General features: G+C 44.9%; 1 protein-coding gene across 1 annotated transcript; it reads right to left on the bottom strand.

The window, feature by feature from the left end:
• Nucleotides 1-1,380: 1,380 nt before the first annotated feature.
• SPOUT1 (SPOUT domain containing methyltransferase 1) lies at nt 1,381-21,711 on the bottom strand. The gene is made up of 12 exons (XM_068248510.1): nt 21,618-21,711; nt 18,109-18,151; nt 17,904-18,026; nt 15,835-15,994; nt 15,662-15,751; nt 10,055-10,104; nt 9,838-9,968; nt 9,569-9,638; nt 8,324-8,422; nt 8,134-8,236; nt 7,519-7,666; nt 1,381-2,997 (listed from the first exon to the last, which is right to left on the bottom strand). The coding sequence occupies exons 1-12, from the start codon at nt 21,645-21,647 to the stop codon at nt 2,923-2,925; spliced, it is 1,122 nt and encodes a 373-aa protein (XP_068104611.1). The 5' UTR covers nt 21,648-21,711; the 3' UTR covers nt 1,381-2,922.
• Between the last annotated feature and the right edge of the window lie 227 nt (nt 21,712-21,938).

Raw genomic sequence — 21,938 nt, 5'->3', positions numbered from 1 at the left:
TCGTCTAATTAAAATGGCAAAGCGTTGCAAACTGCAATCGCCTACCAGGTTTTGCAGGATCTAAGGCTAACTCCCTGACATTCCTGCAGGAGTTGGCCCACGCAAATACTTGCATCTCAACAGGGGCGCCGCGTGAAGGCCTCCTTGCACCCCCAGGAAATGAAGGGCAGCGCAAGCACCCCCACAAACATTGCTTACCTGTGGTGCATTTGCGTGGGCCAACTCCTGCAGGAATGTCTGGGAGTTAGCCTTAGATCCTGCACATCTGGTAGGCGATTGCAGTTTGCAACGCTTTGCCATTTTAATTAGACGAGAGTCAGTTAAATTTCAAATTTGAATGAGTCAATAGACTTGAGGCAGCCAGTATATAAGTCAGGTGAAACTGGTTAGATGCACACACCCGTTTCTCCCTTTGCAAGTCATTGACCATCTGTACAGGCAAGCTACGCAAAACGCACTTTTTTTGGTCACCTAAAACAAATGCTTATCATAATAAGTAAAATGCTAGTGTGAGCACAGGTGTTGCTTCCAACATTAGTGAATGTCAATTGCCTCTCTAACAACTGGCTCTATTCTATTAAAGTCCCCACCATTGGTTGTCTCTCCTGCTGGTCCTCCTTTGACCACACCCCTCTGCATAAAACAAACTGATGGCTGAATAGCTGAGCAGTGTGTCTATACAGCAATGATTGCTAAACCATCAGCCAGAATGGTCACTAGCATCACCCTACATACACAACCAAATTCCATCCTAGAATTAAGTCAATGAGGACACAGGCAAAATATAACAAAATAATTTAATAGTTGGCATGTTTTTTTCATAGACACAATCCCAACTCCCGAACATGGTTCACACCAGACGGTGCATCTGCCATGCAGGGGATGCCTTGCACTTAAAAAGACCTCTGAAGGCTGTGGCCTGATCTTGTAATGACGGTACATCGCTGCAGGATTCTCAACTGGGTTAGAATGAACCTGTCCTGCTCATAAATATCAAAAGTAATCCCCATTCATACTCATTATTTAGTAATTATATAGCACTGACGTCTTCCGCATCGCTTTAAGAGTACACAAGAGTTAAGAGAGTACACAGTCATGTCAATAACTGTCCCTCAAAGTCAATGTTATTGTGACAGTGCTCCTCTTCAGATCTAGAAATTAAACACAGATAAAAACCGCACATAGTGCATTACTGCAATCTCAGGTATCAAAGTTCACACGCCACCCAAACGTGCATATGTGATATAGCTGTGCACCACTCGTGATGTATCTTAACCCCTCCACACTAGCAGCTCACCAAATGGACACCACCTCACACTCCAGGTGGGTCTAGCGCTTAGCCTTAGAGCGGCCAACTCCAATCACAGTATCCACACTGCCTTTGTTCACAACCGGATGACTCCGTTTTTAATTACAGTTACACATGTAAAAGATATATAAAACATACATAGCGTAATACAGTTTTGCTAAAAAGATATGGCCTGCGCAATTTCAGCGCACTCACGTAAGTGTGAAGATAAATGGCATCTCGGGCATCACAGCCCAACAGTATGTCTCCCCTGCTGGCGGTACCGACGTCCCGATGCTCCGCTCCACGTGTCAGCCTTCTACCTCAACCTCAAAGGACTCACAACCAAATCCCTACTACTTTATAATCGTATGTCCATTGCAGTCTAATACTAATTTTGAGGAGGGGAAACCAATTAACGTATTTGTATGTTTTTGGGAAGTGGGAGTAAACTGGAGTGCCCGGAGGAAACCCAGACACAGGTCAGTGTACTCCCTAGAATCTTTTTCCAGCTGGTTGGCATGAAAAATTAGCCGCATTGGGCGCGACAGGGGAATACAGGGGCAGTTGCTTCCATAGGGGCAAACTGGGAAATTGCCCAGGGCCCCCAATTGACTGTGCTACCTCAGTACCCTTGCAGAGTATCGGTGTGCTCTGCTGCTCTGACACATGATAATTCAGAGAAACACACACCTTACCTCTGGTATGCAGGAGAGGAGGCGGGGCCAGACTGGAAAGAAACAAATAATTATTAGGCAGGATGCACACACTTGCAGCTCTCCAGTCCGTGTGTCAGCAGCAGAGGGGGAGTGTTTGAGAGAGATCGTCCAGCGCACCAGTGAACAGCACTGCTGCACCCTAGAGTTTACTACCTGAATTACATGATTCAGGATTGCACGATGGTAATTCAGGTAGCAAACTCTAGGGGACAGCAGCACTGTTCAAGAGACAATGTTTCTCACACACTCTCCCAATCGGCTGCTGACATGCGGAACCAGAAAGCTGTGTGTAATCCCACCCCTTAATTATTATTCACTGCTCTGCTGGCTGGCCCCACCTCCTCTCCATGTGCAGCCCTGAGAAGAGAGCTATGACAGCCCAGCGCTCACCAGAATTAGCTGAGCTGAGCACCTGGTTAATAGGGCTTGGGGAAAACATACAAACTCTTTGCAGATAGTGCTCTGACTGGGATATGAACCAGGGACCCCTTGCTGCAAAGTGAGTACAATACACTACGCTTCTTTTATTTTATTGTCTCCAAAGCGGCCTCCATTGTCTATGCAATTGTCAGTGAAACAAACATTTGATGAAAACATGAATTACTGGTTAAATAGCTGGAGAGATTTGTAGACAGACGTGAGGAATTTCTGCAGCGGTAAATGTTTAAAGGATAAAACAAGTAGGAATAAATGATGGATGGTTCTCTTATTCCGTATCTAACCCAATCACATTTCAGAGTTCTTTGAAAAAGATGGATGTAGGGAAAGGCTGGTTATTGCTCCTCCTTGATGTGGTCTGCATTACAGCAATAGTGTCTGGGAATTTTAGCCAACATTTTGCTTCTCTCCGGAGCTCTTCCTCTGCAGGACTCGGCTGCCACATAAACAGGCTGAAGAGTTCCCAGAATGATCCGTTCAGCTCTCTTTAGCTTTGCGGGCTGCTGCTTCTATTCTGGGCTTCAGTGAGGCCAGTGAGATCAATATGGCTTCCTGTAATGTAAAAAGGGAATATAAGGACAATACACTTATAAATATATAAGAACATATCTAAAGGCTTAGAAAAATAAAAGAAAACACTGCATTGGTTTGTTCAGCACTAGCTCATAATGCTGTGACACTGAAGGGAAAAAATGATGATATAATGAATTGGTTGTGTAGTACGGATAATTAATAGAGCATTAGTAGCAAAGAAAATAGTCTAATTTTTATTTTCAGATATATATTCTTTTTATAACACTGCATTATTCTCTAATATTTTCAGTTTACAAACTACTCAGCATTCTAAATGATTTCATAGCGTAGGCTAATGACCTTTTGAACTTTCATCTGCATAAAAAACAAGTACAGTGACACTTGACATAACAGACACTTGAAATGATAAGCTTCAGAAGACACAGCTCTCTGCGACTTTTAAAGTCAAAGTCGAAGACCTCAGTGAAGCTCTTTTGCATAGTTAACTGGAGTTTCTTAACTCTTCCTGTACTGGAAACAATATTAGACTCATATCTAATGTTTTAGTTCTTAGCTGTACAAATCATACATATCAAACAAATACATATCATTATATCATAAGTTTATTTTTACTTCAAATTCCCTTTAAAAAACAACTGTAGTGAAAGGGATATAGTGGCTGCCATATTTATTTCCTTTTCTCAGCAATACCAGTTGCCTGGCTATCCTCCATATTCTTCTCACTACAGTTGACCTTTAAAGTAAACGTAATTCTTTAAAAAAGCAAACGTTAGATACTTACAGGGCTGTGGAGTCGGTCCAAAAATCCACCGACTCCGACTCCTCAGTTTAGGATTCCACCGACTCCGACTCCTCTAATTTGCATATTACAATTTTGTTGATTAAAAGTATGTAACATGAAATTCGTCTCTTAACTGCCAACGCTTAGGAATTTTACAAGACAACTGAAGTGAGAAGGATATGTAGACTACTATATTTATTCCCTTTAGACTAAAACTAGTCCTTGGTAAGAGTACTTGTAAAAGGTACAAACCGGAACAAAGAACATCTATCAGGACCTAGGCAATGTAAGTGTGGGTACATGTGATGCTGGATACACACTATGCGTTTCCGCGTGCGACGCGGCCGTCGATACGCGTCGATTCGATTATTTCCGACATGTCCGATTCAAGCTTCGATGGATCATTAGGTCGATTTGCCATACTTTACATGGCATTCGACCTAAAAATCATCGAAATTCGTTCGGAAATGTTCGGAAATAATCGAATCGACGCGTATCGACGGCCGCGTCGCACGCGGAAACGCATAGTGTGTATCCAGCATAAGAATGATGTGCAGGTACTCTGCAGGGGAATGAGGAGATTGTAAACAGACAACACCTCTGTGTTCAATGTGCACAGCATTCTCAGTGGATTCCCTGCAGCTCTGTGGGGAGTGCATATGTAGAGTATAGTACTACTGTGTAACAAAGTAAACCTGAGACAGATGAAATTAAAGTTGTATACATACCTGGGGATTCCTCCAGCCGCCTTCAGGATAATCAGTCCCTCGCTGTCCTCCTCCACCACCTGGATCTTCTGCTATGAGTCCAGGTACTTGAGCCAGTCAGGCGTAGTGCGCATGCACACACTCCGCCGCCAGGAGCATACTACACCTGTGCAGCACTATTGCGCAGGTGCAGAATGTTCCTGGCTGTGGGAGCGGCATGCGGCCGGACAGCGCTGACTGGCTGAATTACCAGGACTCATAGCAGAAGATCCGGGTGGTGGAGGACAGCGAGGGACTGATTAGCCTGAAAGGGGCTGGAGGAAGCCCCAGGTATGTATAAAACTTTACTTTTCATCCGTCTCAGGTACCCTTTAATTTGTAGTCACCAAACCAAATTTTAACAACATATCAAATGATTTGATTTCATCAGCAAAGGGAGTGCATACATTTGCATAAATCAGCATCAATGCAGAATTATTTCCATCTCATTGACCATCTCTATTAGTGACACAGCTACACATCAGGCTTTATTCTTACAGCATAGATGTTATTTAGTATATATAAGAGATTCCTGTGTACACATCATATATACAGTCACAATCAGATATGTACCTTAAAAATACGGTGACTGCTTTATTGAAGCAGCACAAGTAACTAATTTTGATTGGTTTATTTCATTTTTGTGGACTAAGCACAGCTATTACTGTATATATACTGTATATATACATTATTTTTAATGACTATTATCTGAGAAATAGAACATTTTATCATATTTTCTATTTTGATTACAGTTACAAATTCATTAGGAGTCAGAGTCGGTGCATTTTTTCCCGACTCAGACTCCAGGCACCCAAAATTGCCCGACTCCACGACTCCACAGCCCTGGATACTTACCTTGGTAGAAGGAAACCTCTTCGCCCTCCAGAGACTCCCCACAGCCTTCTCGAGACCACCGATCCAGCGCTGGGACCCCCAGGAAGTTATAGGCCGCGCTCCCATTCATGAACAAGCATGGCCACACTTCACAGGACGCCTTGTGCATGGCTCAGTGGATGGGAGTACAACCGCATGTACTATTACGACAAGTAGGGCCGATCAGAGGCAAGAGAGGCTCCAGCCTCAGAGCGCAGTGTAGGAGGGCACACAACTCACTCAGCTATTATAGCCTCTGCATGCGATTGAGGCTTTCCCCGTCCTCCTCCAACCCATGGTGGTCTTGCTGGGCCCCTCCGAAGCCACAGCCGACAATTTGTTAGGCTGTGGCCTGCAATATTTACCTTCCCTGCTCCAGCGCAGGCGCAGTAGCGGCTCCCTGAAGGGTTAAGGCGGAAATGGACGATCCCATTCAGGTCCACACTACTGCGCAGTAGCGTGAACCCGACTGTAATCGGCTATTTCCGCCTTATCCTGAGCCGCTACTGTGCTTGCGCTGGAGCCGGGAAGGTCAATATTTACATTGCCACTGTTCAGAGGGGCCCAGCGAGACCACCGTGGGACGCAGGAGGACGGGGGAAGCCTCGATAGGATCCAGAGGATTCCCCCTCCAAAGGTAAGTACCCCCCAGGGGTGCTTTTTTATATTACAGGTTATTATGCTGTTTATCTTTTAGATCAGAGAGGAAGTTCTGAGTTCAGGTCCGCTTTAAACAATAACAGTTGCCTGGCTGCCCTGCTCATCTTTCAGATATCAGTAGTGTCTGAATCACACAGATGCAACAAGCATCAAAAACATCTGATTTGCATGCTTGTTCAGGGTCTATGGCTAAATGTATTGGAGACAGAGGATCAGCAGGGCAGCCAGGCAATTTGCATAGTTTAAAAGGAAATAAATACAGTCAGCCTCCATATGCCTCTCATTTTAGGTGTGCTTTAACTACCCAACGACCGCGTCACGCCAAGGGGCGTGAACGCGGCGGCAGCCCCAGGACCGCCTAACGCCAATTGGCGTCAGGTCCTGGAGCCGGCTACTGAGGGAGACTGCGCGCGCATCTCCTTCTCGGGGGGGGCAGAGCTCCGCCCAGTCTTCAGTCTCCGAGCGGCTATTGCCGCTCGGGAGACAGACGGCGCAATCGCCGTCTATTTACACAGTACAGCGCTGCGATCAGTGTCACACGGCTGTCCCCCTGGGGGACAAAGAACGATCAGCTCTCATAGGCAGAAGCCTATGACAGTCGATCGCCGAGATTGGCTGGTGGGGGGTGGGCGGGAGGGAGAGGGGAAAAAACAAATAAAAAAATAGACATTTTTAATAAAAATAAATACAAATAAGTATTTGTTTAAAAAACAAACAACTGGGGGGGGTGGGGGGGATCAGACCCCACCAACAGAGAACTCTGTTGGTGGGGAGAAAAGGAAGGGGGGGGGGAGGAAATCACTCGTGTGCTGTGTTGTGCGGCCCTGCAGCTAGGCCTTAAAGCTGCAGTGCCCATTTTATTGAAAAAAGGCCTGGTCTTTAGGAGGGTTTAGCACTGTGGTCCTCAAGTGGTTAAGGATGCATTTGGGAGCAAATCACAGATATCTGTCAAGATTTTGACAAACTATGAGGATCAGGTAGCAGTCATTTTCCATAAAACACATATGCCTGTCAATATTGGGGGGGGGGGGGGGGGGGTATTAAGAGGAGGAGGCACCCAGAGGTGTATAAAACTATAAAAAGTTATAGACAACTAAAATGAAAAAGAAGAGGTGGCTTACCTAAAAAATGACAGCTTCATATAACATACAAATCTATTATGCACTGGCAATGCATTTCGTGGGTATGAGCCCACTTCCTCAGGCCGATTGTATTGCCAAAGCAGTTCAGCCGAGCAATGAGCGCATCCAGCCACCCCCTCTTCATTCGTACTATCCCGTTTACTTAATGTCCCTGTGCAGGTCTACTACTGCAGATCTACAGCTGAACTGTAGAACAGAATACATGGGGGTGGACTGCCTGTTGTTCAGTTGCCAAACACTGAGGAACTATAAAACCACTTCTAATCTACCTGTCTGAACTTGCAGTGAAGCTCAGTAGTCACTTTCTGCACCAAGTGACCACGCTGCAGACACAAACCTCTGTTCTGATGGTGCGACTGCCCTGCCCGGGGCACGTGTTGATATAATGGTTGAACAGCACGCTGGGATCCTCAATGTCCAGGTTCTGGTCACTTTCTACGCTGGCTTCCAGACCTTGAAGACCTCCGAAGATCACAAGTCCATGCCTAACAATCAAGACAACAAAATTACTGCACTGTTACACACCAGCAACAATAGATATATAATTACTTTTGCATACGTTGTGGGAACATAAAACAGGCAGAAGACCGCAGTGTCAATTAAGAAATTGGAGGAAGGCTTTTCTTTTTATTACTACCGTACTTTTTTTCCCCATGGAGTCACTTAACGTTTGTTCACATGGGTGTTGGATTTAGTGGGTGGAGTCATCACATTTTTGGTGTGAACAGCGGTTGTGGCCTGGCCAACCCCATTTGGAGGTATGCCACAGCTGCCATGTGGCACACAGACGCTGTCCAATCACTGGAGTGTGAATTGAATTATCCCTTCTTTTTTCATGGCCAACTGAGCAACACACTAAGAGAGTGACTGCTTAGAGAGCAACTGCTTAGAGAGTGAACTATTTTTTATTTTATTTTTTTGCTTTTACGCGCAGTATATTAGGTGCAGTCACCTGAATGCTGGCAGAGTAACACTTTCCACACTGCTTCCTCTCTCAGATGTTCCGACGGTGAGGTCATACCCGTCCTTAAAAGGACATTCCGTAAAAACAGCACCTGATTGGTCAAAATAAGGTAAAACAGTTTAAACAATCATCCCAGCTAGTACCACAGATCATACCACGAATGGCTGGTGCTACTCACTGAGGCAGGACGCCAGCCTCACCCTGTACCCCCAGTAGATGCCGCTCTCTGTCCTGGGGTGCTGTGGCGAAACCACAATCCCTTTCCGCACTTTGTGATCTGCAAAAGAAATTAACACATTTACTTAATTTCCCCATTTAAAGGAAGTCTGCTATAAAAAAAATGTGATTATACTTCCAAAACTTAACATCTTAGTAAACTACTCTTAGTTACATAAAAGACCACTTGAAAGTATTTCCAAGCATTCCCAGTATGTGAAAATGTTTTTTTTTTTCACTTCTTAAAATAGTACAGACCTGCTTATCTCTGGCTAATTGGTAAAAATAATCATTATCAGCAAGAATCTCTCTAGCCTGCGTCTTCATTCTGCCCCCCCCCCCCCCTTTTCTGCTGAAGTGACTCAGCTGTTGCCAGGGCAATGTGTCTATTCAGCATAGAGATGGAGGAGGGAGCAGAATCAAGACACAGGCAGAGTGTGTCTTCTGGCCGATAGTGATTACATTTGCCAATTAGCCAGAGATAAGCAAGCCTGTACTGCTCTCTAGAGTGAAAGTAAACATTTTTACACAGAGGGAATGCTTTCAAATGTTCTTTAATGTATATAAGGGTAGTTACTGACATTTCAGTTTTGGGAGTATAATCCAACTTCTCAAAAGAGAAACCGTAACCAAGAATTGAACTTCCTCCCAATCAGTAGCTGATATCCCGTTTCCCATGAGAAATCTTTTCCGTTTCACAAACGGATCATCAGGGGGCTCTGTATGGCTGATATTGTGTTAACACCTCTACCACAGTGTGATGTCAGGACCATGGTCCTGACAGTTTCCTGTCTGTGAGCCTTGTTGCATTGTGGGAGATAACAACAGCTGTTTTCAACTGCCCAAAAAAAAAAGCAAGCAGCATCTCCTTCCACTAACATCACCTGCCAGCAGTAAAAATGTCACCATGTGATAAATGTCAGAATGTAAATCAGGGAGAGGAAACATTTTACAATGGGCAAACACTGACTAAATCATGTATACATAATTATTGTAAAAATGAAGTACTTTTTTATAACATTATTTTCACTGGAGTTGCTCTTTAAATGAGACAGTTGTATCTATGAGTTACATTTTTCCAACCGGAAAACAGACAAAATGAGTGTGCTCTTCATAGAATGCTATATATGGCACATAATGCGCTAACCCACCAATCACAGCCTTCCCTGATGTATAGCAGAGCATAGTGGCTGCTGTGATATCATACCTGGCCTGTCTTCATGTAGCTGTACTGTCACTCTGAGTCCTGATTGCAGCTGCTTGTTTATCTGCACCTCCTATGGCAAGAAGAGAAGCCATTATAGACAACAATGTCCCCCAGTCATTTAGTATTAGATGATAATAAATATGATTGGCTGCAGTAAGAAATGCTTTAGCATTGGCTTCCTCCAGAATTTTATCGATCAGACTGCAGCGTATGGAACTAGGCAACAATATCAGCATTTCCAAATCACAGACGGACAGTGTAATGAATACCTTGCGCATGCCGCAGTTAACGAATGAGCCTTTTCCGGGCTTAGAGGGGCGATCTAAGACGACTCCCTCTCTGTACGCTGACTCTTCATCTATTCTCACATGGTGAGGGCTGTCCAAGGGGTTCAGCAGTCCTACACAGTTCAGCACCAAAGAAGATATTCTTATTACTAGTTCTATAATAGGATTATAATACTGCACAATCCACACTTAAAATTACCTGCAAACTGCAAGTCGGGGTGTTTCGGGAAGAAAGATTTTCTTAGGTACCTGCAGAGGAGCAAAACAAGACAAATGACCGTATCTATCATGTGCAAACAGCAGCTATTCATTATTATTCTTGCGTCAACTTCTACAGTGGCCCTGTACAAATGTGAGTACCTAATAGAAAGGTGATAAAACATAAATGTGAGAGTTAAAGCAGACCTGAACTCAGAACTTCCTCTCTGCTCTAAAAGATAAGCAACAGCATAATAACCTTTAAAGAAAAACATTTCTTTGTTACAGCTCATAGAGTGTCTTCAGAGATGCTGCAGTGTAGTTACTTCCTGGTTTGCTGAGAGCACAGAAATGGTTAACCTCCTGTTTTTACAAATTAGCTCTCAACTAGGCAGACAGCTGGGAGCTCAAATTACACTAGCTCATTTCTTGCTGAGAAGGGAGAATTAAAGCTGCACTACAGCGAAAAACTGTAAAATTTAAAAAATGCGCAAACATACACAATCAAGAAGTACATTTTTTCCAGAGTAAAATGAGCTATAAATGACTTTTCTCCATGTTGCTGTCACTTACAGTAGTTAGTAGAAATCTGACAGAAGCTACAGGTTTTGTACTAGTCCATCTCTTCATGGGGGATTCTCAGGGATATATTTATTTTCAAAAGCACTGAATGGGAGTTGCTCTGTCCAACTGACAAAAAACTGTGTAGGGAGCAGGGAAGCCCATTCCATCATTGTTTAAAGGGAAGGTCCAAGCAAAAAAAAAAATGAGTTTCACTTACCTGGGGCTTCTACCAGCCCCATGCAGCCATCCTGTGCCCTCGTAGTCACTCACTGCTGCTCCAGTTCCCCGCTGGCAGCTTTCTGACCTCGGAGGTCAGGGCCAAATTGCGTACATTTTCACACATTCCCGCTAGTGCAGGAACATTAACACATACATTTTTACGCGTTAGTGGTGCAACGCGTAAATTTTTGTTCCTGCACTAGCTGGAATGTGTAAAAATGTACGCAATGTGGCCCTGACCTCCGAGGTCAGAAAGCTGCCAGCGGGGGACTGGAGCAGCAGTGAGTGACTATGAGGGCACAGGATGGCTGCATGGGGCTGGTAGAAGCCCCAGGTAAGTGAAACTCATTTTTTTTTTTTTTTTTTGCTTGGACCTTCCCTTTAAATCCTTTTTAGGGAATATATTTATAACTGCCGCTCCTCTTGTTTCCCCCCATTCCCTTTAGAGTGTAAGCTTGCAAGGGCAGGGCTCTCTCCTCCTTTTGTGTCATGGAAAACATTATACATTTTATTCATCATGTTACTTTTATCACTGTCATTACCAATTCTGTATTCTGTATGCTGTATCATTTTTTGTATTTTGTCACTAATTATGTATCTTGTACATTAGTGTACACCATTGTCTGTATTATGTACCCCATGTTTGTTTCTTACTTTGTACAGCGCCACGGAATATGTTGGCGCTTTATAAATCAATAATAATAAAAATAATAATAATAAAGAATAAAAGCCTTGCTGAGAATCCCCTATGAGGAGATGAGCTAGTCCAAAACCTGTCACTTCTGTCAGATTTCTACTGCCTACTGTAAGTGACAGCATTATAGGAGAAAAGTAATTTATGGCTCATTTTACTCTGGGAAAAATGTACTTCTTATTTGTATATGTTTGCACATATTTTAAATTTTACAGTTTTTCGCTGTAGTGCCCGTTTAAACATGTTGTTCTCTATAAACACACAGGATGGACACATGTGGATTTCTCTGTGTTCTCCTTGTCCTGTGCAAGAGTTCAGATCCGCTTAAACATACAAACAGTTGTCTATCAAAACAATTAGCACCGATCATAGATTGATAAGCCTGGCTTGGCTCCCCTGGCTGGATTTCAGGAGTTTTGGTAAGGGAGGGTGGGAGAAGAGGTCACATGAGATGATCAGTGAGAGGCTAATTTCTCTGCCTCTAATACATTTAGCTATAGACCCTGAACAAGCATGCAAATCAGATGTTTCTGACTGAAGTGTGGAGCTGACCGGAGCAAATGCAAATGAATCTAGGCAAAGATGGTGCAGTCTGCAATCTAGACTACCTGACTCGAACCTAGTACAGAGGGTGAGTGAGCCAGGAGGCAGGAGGTGCACTGCGAAGATAAGGCAGTGGATTGTTGGGTGGCTCCAAGATTTTTTTTTTTCCCGCAGGTTGTACACAAGTGCTAGATCCACCGCAGGGGTAGGCGCACGCGCCGCGGCAAAAAATTGGCTTGTCCATGCACTGGAAAGTGGGCGCAGTAATGGGCCATGAGCAGGGCCAAAAGTACATGAACTTAGCAGCAGTTAGTAATTCACTGACAGTGGACATCAACAGGAAACTATGAATTAAGCCCCCTCTCCTAATAAAAAAATGATGTCCTACTTACTATACATATAGCAGAGATTATATTGTGAGCTCCTCTGAGGACAGCCAGTGACATAACTATGTACTCTGTAAAGTGCTGCAGAAGATGTCAGTGCTATATAAATACATCATAATATGGTAGGACATTACACTATGGTAGGATTAGACTGTAAACTCCTCTGAGGACAGTCAGTGACATGACTATGCACTTTGTAAAGTGCTGCAGAAGATGTCAGTGATATATAAAGAGACAATAATAATATGGTAGGACATTAGACTATGGTAGGATTAGATTGTGAGCTCCTCTAAGGACAGTCAGTGACACGACTTTGTACTCTGTAAAGTGCTGTAGAAGATGTCAGTGCTTACCAATACCGACTGAACATGGTGCTTACTTGATCGGTTCGGGTCAATGTCCTCCGGTATGTCCCCGTGCCTGAACACTCAAGGTGGGTGGGCTAAACAATTGCCAGGTAGGTAGGGAGTGTGGGTGGGTGGATGATTTCCTGGTAGGGGTGGGCAAATAGATAGCCTGGTGAGAGTGGGAGGGTGGGCAGATAGGGAGAAAAGGGAAATAAAAACTCAAGATGCTAGCATAATATTGCCTGTTTAACTCTCTAGTAAGGCCACATCTGGAATATGGAATTCACTTCTGGGCACCACAGGAAAGATATTGCAGTTTTAGAGCAGGTGCAGAGACGAGCAACAAAATTGATACGTGGGATGGAAGGTCTCAATTACCAAGAAAGGTTAGATAAACCGGGTTTATTTAGTCTAGAGAAAAGACGCCTTAGAGGGGATCTAATTAACATGTATAAATACGTCAGAGGGCGATATAAAAGCTTGGCGGATGAGCTTTTTGTCCCTAGGCCTTCTCAAAGGACTAGAAGACATGATCTGCGCATGGAGGAAAAACGTTTTAGCCATTTATTTAGGAAAGGGTTCCTTACAGTAATAGTGATTAAGATGTGGAATGCATTGCCACAGAAAGTAGTTATGGCAAATTCTATACCTGCATTTAAAGGGGGCTTAGATGCTTTTCTTGCGTTGAAAGACATCCATGGCTATAATTACTAGGTAATGCCCAATGATGTTAATCCAGGGATTTTATCTGATTGCCATCTGGAGTCGGGAAGGAATTTTTTCACTTTTGGGGCTAATTGGACCATGCCTTGTAAGGGTTTTTCGCCCTCCTCTGGATCAACAGGGATATGTGAGGGAGCAGGCTGGTGTTGTATTTTTTTCTCTGGTTGAACTCAATGGACGTATGTCTTTTTTCAACCCAAATAACTATGTAACTATAGATGGATGGATAGATAGCCTGGTGGGGGTGGGAGAGTGGGCAGAATAGATAGCCGGGGGGGAGGGGGGGGGGCGGCAGATAGACAGGTGGGCAGACAGATGAAAGGGTGGGCAGATAAGTAGCCAGGTGGGCAGATGGGTAGCATCAGATAGATAGCCGGGTGGGAGGGTGGCCAGATAGGTAGCCAGGTGGGCAGATAGGTAGCCAGGTGGGCAGATAGGTAGCCAGGTGGCAGAGTGGGCAGATAGGTAGCCAGGTGGGAGGGCAGGCAGATAGGTAGCTGGATTGGCAGATAGGTAGCCGGGTGGGCAGATAGGTAGCCGGTAGGCAGGGTGGTCAGATAGGTAGCCGGGTGGGAGGGTAGGCAGATAGGTAGCTGGGTGGGCAGATAGGTAGCCAGGTGGCAGAGTGGGCAGATAGGTAGCCGGGTGGGAGGGTAGGCAGATAGGTAGCCGGATTGGCAGATAGGTAGCCAGGTGGGCAGATAGGTAGCCAGGTGGCAGGGTGGTCAGATAGGTAGCCGGGTGGGAGGGTAGGCAGATAGGTAGCCGGATTGGCAGATAGGTAGCCAGGTGGGCAGATAGGTAGCCAGGTGGGAGGGTAGGCAGATAGGTAGGCAGGTGGCAGGGTGGGCAGATAGGTAGCCTGGTAGGCAGATAGGTAGTGGGGTGGGCAGATAGGTAGCCAGGTGGCAGGGTTGGCAGATAGGTAGCCGGGTGGGAAGGTCTACAGATGATAGCAATTAAAGCAGTGGCTGGATAGTGTACTAGTTAAGGGCTCTGCCTATGACATAGGAGACATGGGTTCAAATCTCATCTCCTTCAGAACCTATTCAGTAAGGAGTCCTTGGGCCAGACTCCGTAACACTGCTACTGCCTACTGTGTACCCTGGGGGCTGCAGCTCTGGCCCTTTTAATCCACCAGGTTGTCTTTTCTTTAGTTCACACTTCTAATATGCAAGCCCCAACATAGACAAGAGAAACTGCGGTCCTTGGTTATATAAGGCAACAAGCATATGTTTAGAGGTGCAGAAGATAAATGGACAAGGGGTCCATTTATAAAGCAATTGAAACATTGAAGACATTTTTCATCTGAAATGATCTTTTGTCATAATGTTGGGTAGATTCCCTTCAATGTTTGCAGAGATATATGGCCTCGATTCATAAAAAGCAGTGCGATAAATAAAAAAATCTTGTCGGGAAAATACCGCACTCTGTATTTTCCCGGTCTGTGTGCTAATTCATAAAGATTTCCCAGCTGCCGTTGAAGGTCGGTAAATTACTGCAGCCCTTTGAGCGGTAGAGTAGAGCAGTGTGGCGATTCTCTCTTTTGCACTGCACAGATGACTCACTCAGACTTTCCCTGCCTGCACAGATGACTCACTCAGACTTTCCCTGCCTGCACAGATGACTCACACAGACTTTCCCTGCCTGCACAGATGACTCACTCAGACTTTCCCTGCCTGCACAGATGACTCACACAGACTTTCCCTGCCTGCACAGATGACTCACACCGACTTCGGCTCCCTGCACTTTGCATTGTTAACACCTCAGCAGAGGTGTCCTAACTTGTTAAGTTGTTAAGACCTCACCAGAGGTGTCGGTAACTATTGTCAGGCTTACCGCTTGTTGAAGGCTTTATGAATTGACATTTACTGACATGTGTTGGAGGTAACTACAGCCAAGTCGGTAATTTATCTCCCTGGTTGGTAATGTCAGCTTTTCATGCGGTAACAGCCTTTATGAATTGACACTTTGCTAAGTGCTCGGGAAAGTCAGCTGTTTTCAGCATTACCGCATGCGGTAATGCTTTATGAATTGAGGCCATAATAGCTGTGCTCTCTGCCAAGCGGTAGGTTCTGTCGTATGGTGAGGGGATGAGGAGCTGTAGCCATCCTTGACATGCCTATACTTACTGTGGACACTCCAGATACTGCAGGATTCTCGCTAGCTGCACACAAGCCTGTCCTTTCTTCCCCACACCTTCAAAACTCCCCTCCACACTCCTGTAATATACAAAGCATAAGTAGAGAGAAATAGACAAAGCCAAGCGTGATAAACAACTAAGAAAGCCGCGCACAGCACATACTTTGACCCTTCTCCTGTCTCATCAAATATCACAATCTCGTCCACACAGAAGATGGCGCAGGCTCGTGCAATCTGTCCGGCCAAATATGTCCGTAATTCAGGGGACTGGGCATTGTCCAAGATGGACCCTGGTAAAGCCACACTGACTGTGTAGTCACGGCCTATGGAAAGAAACATAGTGAAACAGGCACTCAAACCTTGGCTCTTAACACAGGGAGGCACTTGATTTGGCCTGAGGAAGTGGGCAGGGACCCACAAAACGCATTGCCAGTGCTATTAAAGTTCATTTTATATGAACGTGTCTCCATTGAGGCAAGCCACCTCACACTTTATTTATTTTATTGTTCATTTTATCATTCTCTGGGAGTTTTTTTATCCTGTTGTGCATTGTATACCCCCCCCCCTCCCCCATGGCTCAGGGTAGGGAATACCCTAGGGCCTTTTTCTCACAAAGTGCGACCATCTCCGGCTAGCCTGGACCCTTGAGTGGCGTCAGGTTTGTTGATCTACACCTGCCTGCCTGCAGTGTATGATTGCTCCTTTGCAACCTCCCTTTGTGAGTACCCTATGTTCATATTTTATTTGTTTCTTCTATCATTTGTGACGTCCTGCACCATTTTGGCTCCCGGTGTGTCTGTATTTTTTCGTTCCAGGGTGACTGTTCACTCTCTAATTTGTCTAAGTCACAGCAATGGCACAAATATCAGTTATCTGTTATCAGTGAGGCTGACTGGGTCCTGGGTCCCCACTGAGGAAAACGGTCAGTTCCATAGCTGAATATTAACTCTTTCAGGCAGGGAAAAAAAAGTAAAAGGAGCACAGCACAGATGTCTGTGTTCTCACCACTGCTTATACACATCACGCCTATCTCATCATGTCATAAGTCATCTCAAGTACACTTTAAAGATTGGCACACAGCAGAAATAAGAGATACACAGTGTGCAAAATACCTTATTTTGCACACTCTTGGAATACCTTTGCTCTTTCCTTATTTTAATGGATGTCACAAGCTCATCACTAGAATACAGCTTTATGAATATATTATAATATGGTAGGACATTAGCCTATGAATATGGTGGGATTAGATTGTGAGCTCCTCTGGTGGACATTCTGTGTACTATGTACTCTGTAAAGTGTTGCAGAAGATGTCAGAGCTATATAACTTAAATAATATGGTACAACATCATACTATGATGACAGACAGTTCACAACAGTTGAACTTTATAAAGTGCTGTTTAGAGGCTGGATAGTGGCTGCATGGTATACTGGTTAAAGGAGACCCGAGGTGAACATAAACTAATGAAATAAACTATTGTATCTATCTTCCTTCTCCTAAAAATGACTTTTTAAGATATTCCAGTTTTATTTTAGGTTTAAATCTACTTTTAAGTTTTAACTGTTTTATTGTTTTTGCTCAATGACACATTAATTGAAGTATGCCGAAGCTAAAATCTATGAACTGTTGACCCTTTTTATATCTTTCCAGCTCCCAGAAGCCATTTTCTGCTAGGAAAGTGTTTTATAGTTAATTTCTTATCAGTTAGGGTCACACTGTAGTCACTTCCTGTCTGAGTTAGCCACTTACATACCTGATATTTAACTCTTACAGGCAGAGAAAGAAAAAGGAACACAGCATAGTTATTAGTGTGCTAGGCACTGTACATTCCCATGTCTATCTCATCATGTCACCTCAGGTATCCTTTAAGGGCTCTGCCTCTGTCACAACCTGGGTTTAAATCTTGGCTCTTCCTGTTCAGTAAGTCAGCAACTATTCAGTAGGAGACCTTGGGCTAGACTCCCTAACACTGCTACCGCCTATACAGCACGCCCTAGTGGCTGCAGCTCTAGCACATTGAGTCCGCCAAGAGAAAAGTGCGATACAGATGTTATTTGTCGTCTGTTGATAATGTTATTGCTACATAAATGTATAATCATTATAATACAAGCATTTAATAGTTTTAGAGAAGAACATGTCTGAGTTTATTTTTGCAAGATACGTATGCAACAGGTCTAAACCTAGGATTTTGGACAAAAATAAAATTCATTAGGCTGTCTATAGAAAATACACACCATTTCCTGTCTTTTTCTTCTCTTTTTCCTCTGCTTCTCTCTCTTCCTGTTGTTTCTGTAACTGCGCTTTCTCCAGCTTCCTCAGCATTTTTGCCTCTCTCCATTTTTTACGTTCTTCTTTCCCTGTGCAAAACATCAACAAAGGCATTATAATCATGACGGTAACAGCGTTAGCCTCAGCTGGTCAGGGTATGAGATCTCTTACTTTTCTCTTTTTCCTTCCTCCAGTCTATCTTCTTGTCAGATCCCTGGAATAATAAAACAGGAAGAGAAAATAAGCAGAAACATTCACTAAAGTTAAAGTGAGCACAAAAACTCTGCTGAGTGGACTAAGAAACTCTGCCTATTACAGTGAAGCACTTTGTGAGCTTCATACAGAATTTCTCCTAGCATTTTATGCATGTACTTTTCTGCATACTAGATTCTGCATTTGAACTTTTTGCATTTTTTAGACAAACTTTCATGCACATTATTGTGATTTCTGTTCAAAATTTCCCACTACACACCAATTAAGTTTATTTTCAAGAAAATCCATCTAACATCAAAATTGCATGCATTTTTGGGGGTCAAAATGCAAATTTTCTGTGTTCTCATTAACTTGCATTCAAACATAAATCATACACGAAAAAAAAATAAGCAAACCTGCTGCCCAAAAGCTGAAAAATAGTGAACACAAATTCCTATATGAATAAAAAAAAACAATGCAATGCCATAGAAACATGGCGCTAGTATGGATGAGGTGAGCCAATGAGAAAGTCCATAGGGAAATTCCACTAACGTGATTGAGAGGACAGTGCCCTGTCGGACTGCTAGGTTTCAGACCGGTTAGAATGTTTCAATTTGTGGACATTGCTGTGATTAAAGAACAGTTCCCTATGCTCTTTCATGCCGGCTCACCTTAAATATACTAGCTCCGAAAAACATTGTGTGGCGATTACGATTTCAGAAAAATTGCATATTGCACATGATAATTTAAGCACTTAAAGAAAACCTGTAATGGCAAAAAGTTCCCCTGGGGGGTACTCACCTCGGTAGGGGGTAGCCTCCGGATCCTATCGAGGCTTCCCCCATCCTCCTGTGTCCCACTGCGGTCTCTCTCTTGCCCTCTGAACAGCGGGGATGTAAATATTCACCTTCCCGGCTCCAGCGCTGGCGCAGTATCGGCTCCCCGCTCGGAGATACGTGGAAATAGCCGATCGCTGTCAGGCCGCTCTACTGCGCAGGAGCAAGTCTCCTGCTCCTGCGTAGTAGAGTGGACCCGACGGATATCGGCTATTTCCACGTATCTCTGTGCTGAGAACTGCAACAGCGCCCTCGCTGGAGCTAGGGAAGGTAAATGTAGCTCGTCAAGCCTGAATTACTGGAGACTTCAGGGAAGCCAGCGCTAGATTGCCTGCAGTTACAGAGGAGGGGGAAGCCTCATTGGGACCCTGAGGTTTTCCCCGACCGCAGTGAGTAACCCCCAGGGGAACTTTTTTTTGCTACAGGTTCTCTTTAAAGTGAATGTTTACCCATTTAAAAATAAAAAAGTCAGATACTCACCTAAGGAGAGGGACGGCTCGGTCCTAATGAGCCTTCCCACTCCTCTCCCTGTGCCCGGTCCCGCGCAGGATCCCCCGTAGCAGTATTCGACCAGTTCGGTCGAATACTGCCACTTCCGCAGGCGAAGGGAGCTTTCGGAAGCCTTCGGGAGCACTCGGGCTCCTGAAGACGGGCCACTCCATACTACGCATGCGCGAGTGCCCTCTATGACGCACTCGCGCGTGCGCAGTATGGAGCGGCCCGTGTTCGGAAGCCTGAGTGCTCACGAAGACCTCCGAAGTACCTGCGGACGCGAACGGGGGAGCCAGCGCAGCACCGAGGGCACCGGGAGAGGAGAGGGAAGGCTCATTAGGTGTGAGCCTTCCCTCTCCTTAGGTGAGTATCTGACTTTTTTATTTTTAAATTGGTACCCATTGGCTTTAAGGACCGTAGGCTTACACTCTCTAGTGAAACAAAAGTTTGCTTTCTTAAAACAGAAAGAATTTGCGATAATTCAGGTTGGAGTGAGCTTGAGATGTCTCCCAGTGCAACACTGCTGAATATATGCAAATTAACCATTGTTAACCCTCTAGTGACCAGGATATTGTTTAGAATTCAGGCCACTGCAGCTTGAAGGGCTTGCTGCAGGGCCATACAACTCAGAACACAAGAGATCCCACCACCTTTTTCTGAGTACATTTGAAATCGGCGCCGGTAGACTTAGGCGCAGGATCCAGCTGTTATATGGCTGATCCTGCTTCTGCACAAGTCCGGCCAATTTAATTACTATTCCCCCTCCAGGCCGCCATGGATAGTGGGGGAATGAAATATTTCGGCTTCCAGCAATTTCTGGAGGCCGAATTATTATGTTTTTAAGCAACCTCGGCTCCGTCCTCTGACTGAGCTGACGTTACTCACTGAGCGCTGCAATAGGAATGATTCCTATTGTAGTCTATGGAGGCGCCGGCTGCTGCGCCCAAATCTAGCAGCACTGAAAAGCACTGCTCCGCTTTTTCTGCCCACCAACAAAGCTTTCTGTTAGCGGGCTCTGATCACTGCTCCTGTGTTTATTTTTTTGTATACATGTTTGCATTTTTTTAAATGTATTTTATTCCCCAGCCTCCCTCCCACTGGCAGCCAATCCCGGCAATAGGCTCTCGTAGACATCAGCCTATGAGAGCTGATCGCTCTCTGAGCCTCCCAGGTTGACAGCCGAGTGTCACGGCTTTCCCCAGTACAGCACTGCCTTAGATTGCAGCGTTGTACAATGTAAATAGACGGCGGTTTTGCCGTCTAACAGTCTCCTGCTGGGATATTGATGAAGGAGTGGAGCTCTGTCGTTCCAAGTGAAAATGCACGCGCATCAGTTCACGCGATATCCTGCAAAACACGCCCCCAGGACTGCACACCAATTGGCGTTAGGCGGTCCTGGGGCTGCCGCCGCATTCAACTAGTTAATGAGCGTGAACCCTGCCTAATTACAGTACATATGTACAGTAGTTCTATATGTGAGCAGAGGAGCTGATTCCACATCCATCTTGTAACTTAACTTTTTTTTTTTTTTTTTTAGATGATCTTAGTTTAAGCCTTGTACTGACATAAAATAATCTGCCACCAGGGGCGTAGCAATAGGGGTTGCAGAGGTAGCGACCGCATCGGGGCCCTTGGGCCAGAGGGGCCCCAAAGGGCCCTCCCTCAACTACAGTATTAGCTCTCTATTAGTCCTGTGCTCATAATAATCACTTCTATAGATACTTTGAATAGTGGTAATCCTTATCAAACTGTTTCCTATCCTTTTCTTGCACCTCTGACACTGTAGTTGCCCTTGGCAGGTTTTGGTGCGCCGTATTAATTATCACATATAGACGGCTTGGGGGGGGGGGGGGGGGGGGCAGTGTAAAACTTGCATCGGGGCCCACTGCTCCTTAGCTACGCCACTGTCTGCCACCTGCACAGATGACGTTTCCTCAACTCTGTTCCTCATTGCAGGGTAACAGCTGCCTGAGCTGGAAGGGCTAAGCTAGGTAGCACTGGATTGAATGACAGGGGGTATGACTCCTCGGTGTTTTGCACTGAATGGCTGGTTAATGCATTTAATTGTGAAACACCAGCCGCACACAATACTTTATTCCCCAACACTCTTCCCAGCCTCAGTGCTCGGACGAGCTGTGCTACATTCATTGCACACCTTACCTGCTCCAGCCGGGGTCTCTTATCCGCCATGTTCCACCCACGTGGTGCTGCGGACGCTTCCGGTTTCTAGGGCCTCCCATAGCAACCAGTGAAGAGCGGAAGCTCCCACAGAGTCACATGACTCCACCACCAGTGCCAGCCACTGACGAGCAGAGAATTCTACAGCTTCTATACCGCAGTGACCACCTACCGGTTTGAAGGGGAATAAAGAAAAAAAAAACAGCCATGCACGTTTATAAAGAATACCAGAGAGGAGACGTGTCTCTGGTACAATACTTACCTGGAGCTTCTTTAAAGTAAATCAATCAACAGCTCTGGTAC

Source organism: Hyperolius riggenbachi, chromosome 8, assembly GCF_040937935.1.
Source record: "Hyperolius riggenbachi isolate aHypRig1 chromosome 8, aHypRig1.pri, whole genome shotgun sequence".
NCBI lineage: Eukaryota > Metazoa > Chordata > Amphibia > Anura > Hyperoliidae > Hyperolius > Hyperolius riggenbachi.
Note: the sequence above shows the minus strand (reverse complement) of the source record. Positions and strands in the feature narration are given on the sequence as shown.

Coding starts and splice junctions, on each gene's coding strand:
- SPOUT1 (XM_068248510.1), bottom strand. CDS start 21,647: ATGGCGGATAAGAGACCCCGGCTGGAGCAG. Junction 15,752..15,834: donor GAGACAGGAGAAGGGTCAAA/GTATGTGCTGTG, acceptor TGTATATTACAG/GAGTGTGGAGGGGAGTTTTG. Junction 10,105..15,661: donor CAGTATCTGGAGTGTCCACA/GTAAGTATAGGC, acceptor GCTCCTCTGCAG/GTACCTAAGAAAATCTTTCT.